Consider the following 11,590-nt stretch of genomic DNA (forward strand, 5'->3'; position numbering starts at 1 on the left):
ATGGTCGCCATCTTTGAGTATTTGAGTACAAGATCTCCAAGGAAATGCATGTTTAAATGGTAGGAACCTGTGTCTTAGCATTTTATCACTTATTGTGATACATTTAGAAATTCTTTAAATCTTATGTCTGGTCATTTCCTTCAAGTTGTAAAAATATTTTTAATAATTACTTTGGACTGCTAAAAACAGTTTTGTAAACTTAAACATTCTTATCACTTCTTCTATGGGCCTCTCTCTATCACAGGGTGAGTAAAACTGATGTCTCCTCAAAAGTGTGTGGTCACATGATCAATTTTGTGTATGATTATCTGGAAACAAGGGGTGGCCCAACTTCCATACAGGCTCAAATTACCCGGCTCTTCCCTGTTGGCTTTAATAAACCTGGATGCTGAGCACCACCAAGTGGTCAAACAAGGGTTTGTGTCTTTTACTTTGAGTGCAGCAAACAAAACAGAAAAAGCATTATAATATCTAATTAAATGAAAACTCTTGAATTTGAAAACCATAACAGAAAAACAATAAAATCACATTCATAGAGCTAGTTTGAAAGACACAAAGTGACCTTTATGAAGGACAAAATGACCAGAGAGAGATGCAAAGAGACTAAAAGTGAACATCAAAATGCAAAACAAATTCATAGTTGCAAAACGACTACAGAAATGACCATAAAGAGACATAAAAACAACCACACAGACCTCAAATGACCACAAAGACATCAAAATTAACCACAAGGGGACACAAAATGACAACAGAGACATTTAAAAAAGGTCTACAAAGAGATGCAAAAAGTGACGTTAAACAAAATCACAGAGACACAGAACAAATCTAAACATCTTCTTTCAGTTTTGGAGTCCTGTCAAAGAGGTGGGTGGCCGTTTACCTGTCCGTGTGCAAAACACTTTGTCGTTGCTAAGTGGCCTGTTGTCATAGCAACCGCTGAACTAAACATACAGAGATTATGTAACTCCCTTATGTATTTATTTAAATACGAGTTTCAATATTTTTGAGTGAATGCAAACCCTTTTTACGTTACGTTACGAGGGGTTAAAAAGCCTAACTTTAAAGAAAACTCATACCTTGGCGAATTGAGTTGTGATTTTTACCAATCAACAAAAACAACCCCAAACCAATTTACAAGATGTAAATTCAATGAAACGTTACATAACGAAACGATATAAATGATATTTCACTGAGGAAAACAGTTTTTCTCTGAGGTTTTTACTTTTTTGACTGCGACGCCATGACTTCGGTGTAATCTGAGTCCCGGACGAATGAGAGGGAGAGTTTTCGGGGGAACAGTTGAGGAACAAGATGGCTGTCTTGGGATGAGAAAAGTATCTTTCTTCTTCCACTCAACACTTAACTTTTTGACGCGCTCGTTATTTCCATGTAAATAGTCTAATATCTAACATCTTTAAATGTTTTAAGGCATCGTTTAACAGCAACGGGAATCGTTTTCTCAGACGCAGTTGAAGCTCGGTGTTTTTCTTTAGGAATGTGTTTTTAACGGCTTGGTGAGGGTGAAACTAACTACTAACGTTGGCTGTACAGAGCAGGGTAGCGTTCATTAAACATCTCTATTGTGACTTTTACATATAATGTAACGTTTTATGGCTCCAGATCGGTAAATTTGTTATTTGATTAACTTTTTCCAATCTGTATGTTTTTGGTTTACAGGCGTTTAACAGCTGAATATCTCCACGGCGAAAATGCCTGAAATGCTTCAGTCGATATAAACGTTTACCACAGATTTTTGGAAAACATTGGACTTTTCCAGATGCCCTACATCAGATAAAAAAAAAACAGATAACTGGACCATGAGTTCATCCCGAGTCAGACCTCAGCAGCTACCGCAGAGCCAGACTGGCAGGTTGCCTCACAGGCTCGACTCCGGCGAGGGGATAGAGATGGAGAACATCCAGCATCAAGACCTGGGTCTCGGAGGAGTCATAGGTACCCCGTCCCCTCCATCGAGACAAGCATGGAGCCGAGATAACCCGGGTTTTGAGCCTGAGGATGAGATTATGGAAGCCGACTGGCCTCCAGCAAGTCCAGGGAGGAGGTCGGTGTCCACGGCCTCCAGCAGCAGCTGCAGCAGCGGCCTGGGCAGCTACAACGGCGGGGGCAGCGGCACCCACATCCCCCGAGGAGGACTCTTCCCGACCCCGACTGTGGATGCTCAGCAGCAGGAAAGGCATGAGCACCCCAACTGTATGAAGCAGATACTCCACAAAATCAGAGGTGAGTCACTCTCTTTATGTTTTGTAAATGTAATTTTATTGTCACGTTGAAGTCTTCCATAAAATTAGTTCTGTAGAGATCAGTAACAATAATGATCATAAATTCAAATTTAGGGTTGTCAGGCTGTAAAGTTGATCAACAAAGTATTTCACTGCACAATGAGCCACCGTGTTTGAATTTAGTCATGTGACTAATTAAAAGTAATATATATATATATATATATATATATATATATATATATTTTAAATATACTTTTAAATAATCAAATAGAAAGATGTCCTTTGTAATTTAAAAAGTGTTACTCTTTCAACTGCTGTTATCAGGGCACCTACAGAAGACAGAGCTGAAGTTAAGTACTAAATACTATTACTACTATACCCAATACTAGTAATAATAATAGTAGTACTAATAACAATAATGTACTTTATTTTTAGAGCACCTCTCAAAATCCAGGTTACAAAGTGCAGTAAATTAAAATCAACAATTACATAATCAAATATAACATCAAACCAGATGGAGAGCTTATAGACCTTAACTAAACTTGAATAAAATAGGTAAAACAAATTCCAGAAATGTGAGATAAAAGAAATAAAGAGACAATTTAAGGTAAATCAAATGACATTTCAGTTTTAAAATAAGCTGAAGTAAGATCAGAATAAACCTCGGTCTCTAATAAAAATGCTGTCTGTGGTCTAATATTCACATATTTGGGAATCTTCAGTGTTGCCAGTGCACTCCTGCTCTTTCTAGCTCCATGATCCATAGTCTAAAGCAGAACATATTTTACTTTTTTATTTGTGTTTTATTTGTGTAATTATGTTTCCCTATACACTGTACATATGCTGATGTCCTGTTGAATTGTTGTTTCTTTTGCAGTTCTGTGGGGCACAGAGTTGATGGAGGACAGTGACAGCAGTCGAGAAAGATATCTCAGGAACATACTGAGGGAGATGCTCACATATATCGCATTCCTCATCACTATTTGTATCTGTAAGTAAACACTCAAAAATCCAGCAAGATGACATAAGATTTGTGCACAAAGTTTGGAACTGATTCATCTATATTAAAGCAGTGCCGGTGCATTTTTTTTTTCATCTAAACTGAAATGAATGTTGAGGCCATTTGCAACAGTAATTCATTTAGAAGAAAAGTGTGTGCACTGCCCGACCATGTGCTACAAGACCCTCTAATCTGTATCTTTGTTGAACTATTAATGAAACTGTCAACTGTCCCCTACATCAACATTTTATCTCCACTGCACCAAGCACCAATCTTATGTATATATAAACATATGGGTTATTCTGAAGACATGACTGAGATGCCCCCTACTCACACTTGTTCATCAAAACATGTGGCCAAACCAAATCATTCTGAACTAGGATCTGTGGTAATAACAAGCTTTAAACAGAGAACGCTTAGACTGCCATAGAAAGATGCCCACAATATGTACATCGTGTCAGGTGATGTAGCCATAAAGAAATTGCTTGTGCCCAGGAAGTCAGTCCTGGACTGAGCTGAACTGACAAGTGATCCAAGTGACTCACAGAAAGCTCTTTAATATGTGGCACCAAATACGCCTGGGCACCTTTCCTGTTGCTGAAAAGTTATTTTCCAAACTCAGTGCATGCGTAATGGTTTTGGCAGCTGAACATCTCATCTCTTATACTTGTGCAGGGGCTTAAATTCAAACAAGCACACAAATTTTGGGACCGCATTTTGGATTGGCAAAAAGAATTAAAACATGTATGAAGAGAAAAGTAATGGTAAAGTTTCACTACTCTCATTTCTCTTCTGCAATGAAAACTGTGGTTAAGGGTGGATCAGGGAATGATTTCTTGGCAGACTGGATTAAGGCATATTCTGCCAGGCAGAGCTTGACTATTAAAAGCAGTTTCCAGAGCTACTCCCTGATGACTACTGTACACCACAGGGAGTACTAATGTATAGGTGAGACTAAATTCAATTTAATCTCATTTTGAGGTTATTTTTTGTGTTTGTCGTAGTAGTCCCTGCAGGCTCATGCTGGATGTAAATAGCATGTTAATGTACATACAAATCATTCACACAGTGTTAATTCTCCTGTTGTAATTGGCATGTGGCTGTTGTTACTGTAGATGGTGTTAATAGGAATATTACAGTCTACATGCTAATGGTCATGTTATACTGTGATTTGCTTCGCAGTGACCTATGGGATGGTGAGTGCTAATATGTACTACTATACCAAAGTCATGTCTCAGCTTTTCCTGGACACACCACTGTCTGCTGGAGACCCTTCCACTTTTAGGCACCTCGCAACAATGGAGGATTTCTGGAAGGTAAAATAAAACACTCATCTGCGTTTTGAACTTTGTTGTCAGGATAACTAAAATTATTTTAGCTGTAACTTTTAATTATTGTGGACTTGTATGTGGCTCTGAAGGTAATGTATGGCATGTATTTGAAGGAATAGTTTGCTGTTTTGGGAAATATGGTTATTTGCTCTCTTTCTTAACTTAGCATTAAGCATTAACCCAAATCCTATCCTATAGTTTAGGAGGTGCTAGTAGGTGGATTTTTCTTACCTTCAGACAGAACCAGACTGCTTCAGCTGTGTCCTCCTGGTTTTGGTTTATGCCACACTAAGTGTTTCAGGAAATGCAGTGCACAATTGCAGTTTTTGTTGTCCGAATACATGGGACATTTTGGAGAAATCCCTTTTTGGGTGGCAAACAAAGAGACAGAAAAACCCTGACTGTCCTAAACTTGTAGTTCACAGAGGGACCTTTCCTTAATGGTATGTATTGGGAAGTGTGGTACAACAACAAGAGCCTGCCAGAGAATCAGAGTCTCATTTACTATGAGAACCTCCTCCTCGGGGTGCCACGCCTTCGACAGCTTAAAGTCCACAATGAGTCCTGCTCCATCCACGAAGATCTGAGAGATGAGGTTCAGGACTGCTACAACATGTACACCCCAACCAACGAGGACACTACCTCCTTTGGCCCCAAAAATGGAACTGCGTAAGCCCATGCATTTAATTTAACAGAGTTAGATTTAGAAATCTGTGCAAACTGATACATGACAAGTGTAAACAAGAAGCGTTTCTCAGTTGAGTTATGGCAATTATAGTATCAGTTTTAAACAAATGTCTACATCCTAATTTCGTTCTACTTACTGTCTGTTAGGTGGGTCTATACAACAGAGAGTGACATGAATGGCAGCAGTTATTGGGGTCTGGTGTCTAAATATGGAGGTGGAGGATACTACCAAGATCTGTCACGTACGAAAGAGGAGTCAGCAATCCAACTACAGTTTCTCAAAGACCACCTGTGGCTGGACAGGGGCACCAGAGCGGTCTTTCTGGACTTCTCTGTCTACAATGGAAACATCAACCTCTTCTGCATCGCTAGGTGAGAATCGCCAGTCATGACACGTCAATTGAAGTTGAGGCAAGTCAGGTCGATTTACAGTGTTATTTATATAACCAAGTATCACAGCTCATAAATTTGCCTTCAGGGGCTTTACAGTCTTCACAACATATGACATCCTCTTTCCATAGACTTTTTATTTGGATTAGGAAAAAGGAAAGAATAATTACAACACAATCTATGCTTATTTTTAGATGTCAGATTTATTGACTTCAGACAATGATTACAGGGTATGAAATAGAAAAATGGCACCAGGTAGAAACAATTATTGCAATTATTAAATAAATTATAACATCGGAGGCAAAACAGAGACTTCAAGAAGGCACCAAATTTACATCTAACTTTTGATTTATATGTAAATATATATTTCTTTCCATTGCAAAAAATGCTATTATTGAGCATTGTACATGCCAAAGGTAGAAAATGAATACTTCTTCCTTGCTTATTGTTACCAGATTCTTGATTTACACACAGTACTTTCTCTCCACAGTATGACAGTGCCAGCTTGTACCTACTGTTGTATGAATGCAGATACTTAACATATTGTGATGCATCTGTCAGGTTGTTGGCAGAGTTCCCTGCTACTGGTGGCGTGGTGACCTCCTGGCAGTTCCAAACAGTGCGTCTGATGCGATATGTGTCCAGCTGGGACTATTTTGTGGGTGTGTGTGAGGTGGCATTCTGCCTATTCATCCTGTACTACGTGGTGGAGGAGGTGCTAGAGATCCGCATCCACCGGCTGCATTACTTCAGGAGCCTGTGGAACTGTCTGGATGTTCTCATTTTGGTGGTGTGTATTAAAGTCATATGTAATATTATTAAAGTAATGTAATAGTCATTTTAATAGTCATTCACTGATTTTGTTGGTCGCTCTTTCTGCTTTTTTTCAGTTGAGTGTTGTTGCTATCATCATGAACATAACCAGAACAGCCATGGTTAGCAATCTTCTCAAAGGCCTGTTGGAGAACCACACTGCTCACCCCAGCTTTGAGCCATTGGCCAACCTGCAGATCCAGTTCAACAACGTGGCTGCAATCATCGTCTTTTTCTCCTGGGTCAAGGTATAAATCTTTTCCCTTCAGTATATAATCAGTCCAATACTACCATTGTGGAAACATGAGAACCCGGTGACTGTAGACTGAGACTAACAGTAATTTGTCACATCCTCTCAGCTTTTTAAGTTTATCAACTTCAATAAGACCATGAGTCAGCTCTCCAGCACCATGTCGCGCTGTGCCAAGGACCTTGTGGGTTTTGCCATCATGTTCTTCATCATCTTCCTGGCGTATGCTCAGCTGGCCTACTTGGTGTTTGGAACCCAAGTCAATGATTTCAGCACTTTCCAAGCCAGCATGTAAGAATATTAGTATAGCCTACAAAAGTACAAATACGTCTGACAGTTGATGTTTTCTAATGTTTAAAAATCTAAAAATTTTTTGCTGTTTGTGTAGTTTTACCCAGTTCCGCATCATTTTGGGAGACTTTGAGTTCTCCCAGATTGAGGAGACGAACCCAGTGCTTGGACCTATCTACTTCACCACCTTTGTCTTCTTTATTTTCTTCATTCTCATGGTGAGCAGGGGGGTCATGTTGTGTTGTGTTGAGGTATTAAGTTTATTTGTGTTAAATTATGCCCCTGACTAACATGAGGATACATTTTCTCTTTCTTACCATATAGAACATGTTCCTGGCCATCATCAATGACACATACTCTGAGGTGAAGGCTGACATGTCCCAGCAGAGGTCTGAGATGGAGATGACTGATCTCATTAAGAAGGTACTGAACTACAGTACATGTATCTTTTATTTTGGCTAGGCAGACAATAATACTAGAAAAGCGCTGTACAAGTGTTGTCCATTTACACCAAATAATCAGAATACCACATGAAATGATGCAGAATACACTGGCTGGTGCAAGCTTTGATCACACACAAACGAAAAAGATGGAGGTTAAAGGGAAAAAAAATTCTGACATCCCTCAAATTGATATCATGCAGTCTGACATAGGTTGAGACCAAGAATTTACTTGATTGGACCTATTTCACACAGTGTGTCATGAAATAAACTTACATAATCATTTAAGTGATGCAGTTCACTGTAAATGTTACAGGTGGTATTTGGAAGTTTGTCTGCTCCAAAAAGTGATACAGAGTGACTCAAATTTCAGTTTCAAAGTCTTGAAACTGGGGGTGAGGGTGACTTCGAGACTTAAAGAGTAATTCAACTGTAAAACTGACATGTAAGACCTCGCTGCAGAGCAGCCCAGCCTCTAAATGGGATTGGGACCGTCACACTGGCTTGTATTTTCTTAAAAATTAGATGAAATTTTTGTCTTGCTTCCTAAACCACTGCTGGAACACAGGGTCTAGGCAAGAAGGTAGAAATTGGGTATTGGCTGTAGTAGGCAGTCCCAGTGGAGATTCTCAGGCCTTTTTCTGCTGAGAGATATTGGCTAAGATCACATGCATTACAAAAGTTTGGGGAATCTGGGGAGTTTATAAACATTTGAAGCATCAAAGTACAGATAATCCTTGTTTGTGATACCTGACACAGGAAGTGCCAAGATTATGCCAGCTAACTTGTTTAGGTAAATACAAGTTGGATTCCAATGTTCCTCTGACCTCCCCCCTCTCACTTAGGGTTGTAACAAAGCTTTGATGAAGTTGAGACTAAAGAAGACGATGGTAGACGACATCTCTGACAGTTTGCGTCAGGCTGGGGGCAAACTGAATTTTGATGAACTCCGTCAGGATCTTAAAGGGTGACCAAAACTTCAAAACATTTTAAAAGCAGTTAAATATTATGTGCAATGCTTGGGTTTACTTTGCTGTTGTTGTTTGATGCTACCTGTCCTGAGTGTATTTGGATTCTTTCTTTGCTCAGAAAGGGCCACACAGATGCAGAGATTCAGGCCATCTTTGCCAAGTATGATCACGATGGTGATCAAGAGCTGACAGAGCATGAACACCAGCAAATGAGAGACGACCTGGAGAAAGAGAGAGTGAGTGATGATGTCAGCCATTTGTCCCTTTGGTTTTAGTGACTGAATAATGCTCAGAAACACATGGAGAAACACAGCACACGCTGTGGTAGATTACACAGCCAACAGCACCTGCAGATGCTCAGTGTGTTTCTGCTCATATGCTAGGAGGACTTGGATCTGGAACGCAATTCGCTGACTAGACCCAGCAGTGGGCGGAGCTTCCCTCGTACCCAGGACGATTCAGAGGAGGATGATGATGAGGATAGTGGTCACAGCTCTCGTCGCCGTGGCAGCAGCTCGGGTGGTGTCTCCTATGAGGAGTTTCAAGTGTAGGGAGCTTAAGTTTTTATTGTGCTTTAAATAACACGAAAGTTGAATGACTAACTAATACCTTCCTTTTGACCAAAATTAAGTTGATGTCAACTCTTGGAGGTTGTGGAAAAAAATCCCATCACATTTTTGCATAGCTCAAGGTGGCATCCTCAAATTGTTTGTTTGTCTGACAAACTTTCCAAAACCCAAAGATATTCAAATTTATTACCATTAAAAAAAAAAAAAAAAAAAAATCAAAAATAGCAAATATTCAAATTTGAATAGGTGGGACCAACGATTAATCACAAAATTGTTGCAGTTTTACTTTCAGTCAACTAATTGAATGTGTTAGTCACATCAAATACTGTAGTTTTTATTAAACTACAGCATTTGTCAACAATTATAACTTCTCCTGCAAAGACATATTTTATATTCATACAATTATTATATTATGTTTTCTAAAATCTTCATGTAATATTTGCAGGCCCATTAATCTGTTGGTCTCTACTTTGAGGTTCCCTCTTATTCAAAAACATCACTGGTCCTTTTTTGTTTTTTTAAATAGTAATAAAAATGTTTTGAATAGTAATGTGAATGATTATGACTGTGGAGGTTTGATATAATGTAATAATAATATACAATAACAGGAGGTCTGATCGCTGTCTGTCTCTCAGGCTGGTGAGACGTGTGGACCGGATGGAGCACTCTATCGGCAGCATAGTGTCCAAGATAGATGCTGTGATTGTGAAGCTGGAAACCATGGAGAAAGTTAAGCTTAAAAGAAGAGATGTGGTGGGCAGGCTGCTGGACGCCATGGAGGTGAGATGCAGTGCATACATAATCAGTGCGTTGACATGATCCTTTTTATGTTATCAACCTGACTGAAAGGGTCGCTTCTGTCGTTTCAATTCACCTACGTTAACCTGGTGCACATGGTCAATTGTGTGCATGTTAACATTGTGTATAACTTCACTTGTTTCTGTCTGTCAGGATGAGCAGATGGAGAGGTTGGTGAGAGAGGAACTGGAGCTCTGTGAGTCTGATGATGTGGTCTCACAGGTCAGCCACCCACAACCGGCCACTCCTGTGGGCCCCCGCCCTCGTCCGTCCTCTTCTCTGTCCACTGACGGCCTCGACACAAGCACAAATGGGAGCAGCCACGTGTGAAGTCTTGGCTCGCTGATAAATATTCCACTTTGGCAAGAAACTATTGAAAATTTCTCTTCAGTGGTACAAATAACTTGATTGTGGGACAATTTTTGCAGAACAAAATAATTATTGAAGCTGTTTAAATTCCTTTACACATTACAAAGCAGGTGACAAAGTCAAACTTACCTCACCTCAGATATTTTAATGCACTGAAAGTGAGTGAGGTTCTCCAGAGAGATATCTAAAAGTATTATTTTCTCTGTCTCAAGCTATTATCAAGTATTACTTTAACAGGATGATGAAAGGAAATATACATATGTGTGAAAGAGACTGAAGAATAATGAAGGATTTACAGTACGTATTAAATCACAGTATTATACACAGTATCGGATGTAATACACCAGCTGCAAACATTCTCAGCTGCACAATACACAGGGAATGATTTAAGTATTACATGACAAATATGCTCACCTGCTTCTAATCTCTGTATCCACACATTTTAGCATTTCAACAAATACCAAAAAGGCATTTCTTTGAATGTTAATTTTGCTGATTATTTCTTCAACATTTTAACATACAGTAGGTACAGGTGTGGCACATTCTGCCACATTTACTCATCTTCTGTGCATCACTTAAGCTTCTAATTAAATAGCTTATTATTATGTTATGATACATATTGTAACTTGAAACAAACTTCGATTTGGAGTGCATCTAGTGTTCATGGGAAACCCATGCATTTATACATTTTTTTCCCTGTGCCTTACTTTTTTACTGTCAATTTTTTTTATTTGTTACGCCAAATAAAGTGTTATATAAAAACATATTTGGTTGGATTTGTTTTGCTTTACCTGGTTTGGAGTTTGATTCATTCTGTGAGTGACAAGCGGCAAGTAAACAACCATGAATGTGAAGCAAACCATAACAAAATCTGATCTATAAACTGAGCTCATTTTAGGCCCTAAGCTACCAAACTCAGTTATGCAACATTTTTTTTCTGTTTTCAATTCAAGTATTCAAACCACTTTATTTTATAGGTTCATCATTTCCTAATAATTTTCTTGAAAGTTTCCTGGAAAAATCTTATACTAAGTTGTGGGCGAGTTTCCATTACTGCATTTAGCTGCCTTGAGTTTGAAATTAGCTGTTGAGTTCCTCGAGAGAAAAGCTTCCTTTAAATCCAAGAAAATATTTATTCATTATTTATGTATTGTTGTCAACATTATTCTTCATCTCCTGTATGCTGAACTGTAGGCTGGTCTGTAGACAAATATCACATTTGTGCATGGTCACTGACTAAATTACCTCAGGTCACACTTGAAATTAATTATAATCATCTTATCTTAAGTCCAATTAATATTGTGATTCTACCAAATGTAACGGGTGTTGGAAATGATGTGGGAATTTAAGACCTGTAAAATAAAGTGTTAGCAAGCATTCCTATAAATATTATATGTTCATTACCCAACACTAAGAAATCTCTACATAATCACACAAAAAC

The 11,590-nt window shown here is 38.8% G+C and overlaps 1 protein-coding gene across 7 annotated transcripts; it reads left to right on the top strand.

Moving 5' to 3' along the window:
- The first annotated feature begins 944 nt into the window (after positions 1-944).
- Positions 945-10,913, top strand: pkd2 (polycystic kidney disease 2). 7 transcript variants are annotated; one of them, XM_071503194.1, is made up of 17 exons: positions 947-1,334; positions 1,429-1,557; positions 1,678-2,241; positions 3,118-3,231; positions 4,423-4,556; positions 4,990-5,240; positions 5,406-5,630; positions 6,210-6,438; positions 6,539-6,709; positions 6,821-7,002; positions 7,100-7,220; positions 7,327-7,425; positions 8,288-8,409; positions 8,532-8,649; positions 8,797-8,960; positions 9,618-9,762; positions 9,934-10,913. In XM_071503194.1, exons 3-17 carry the CDS (start codon positions 1,818-1,820, stop codon positions 10,108-10,110), a joined length of 2,676 nt encoding a protein of 891 aa, XP_071359295.1. In that variant the 5' UTR covers positions 947-1,334; positions 1,429-1,557; positions 1,678-1,817; the 3' UTR covers positions 10,111-10,913. The 7 variants fall into 7 exon arrangements, with proteins under 7 accessions (XP_071359298.1, XP_071359295.1, XP_071359297.1 ...); XM_071503196.1 differs by having other exon boundaries at positions 1,429-1,514; XM_071503197.1 differs by having other exon boundaries at positions 945-1,557; positions 8,800-8,960.
- The last annotated feature ends 677 nt before the right edge of the window (positions 10,914-11,590 follow it).

This window comes from Trachinotus anak, unplaced genomic scaffold, assembly GCF_046630095.1.
Source record: "Trachinotus anak isolate AG129_WGS33_773 ecotype Australia unplaced genomic scaffold, CSIRO_AGI_Tana_v1 ptg000019l, whole genome shotgun sequence".
Classification (NCBI taxonomy): domain Eukaryota; kingdom Metazoa; phylum Chordata; class Actinopteri; order Carangiformes; family Carangidae; genus Trachinotus; species Trachinotus anak.

Coding starts and splice junctions, on each gene's coding strand:
- pkd2 (XM_071503191.1), top strand. CDS start 1,818: ATGAGTTCATCCCGAGTCAGACCTCAGCAGCTACCGCAGAGCCAGACT. Junction 7,003..7,099: donor AGCACTTTCCAAGCCAGCAT/GTAAGAATATTA, acceptor CTGTTTGTGTAG/TTTTACCCAGTTCCGCATCA. Junction 8,410..8,531: donor CTCCGTCAGGATCTTAAAGG/GTGACCAAAACT, acceptor TTCTTTGCTCAG/AAAGGGCCACACAGATGCAG.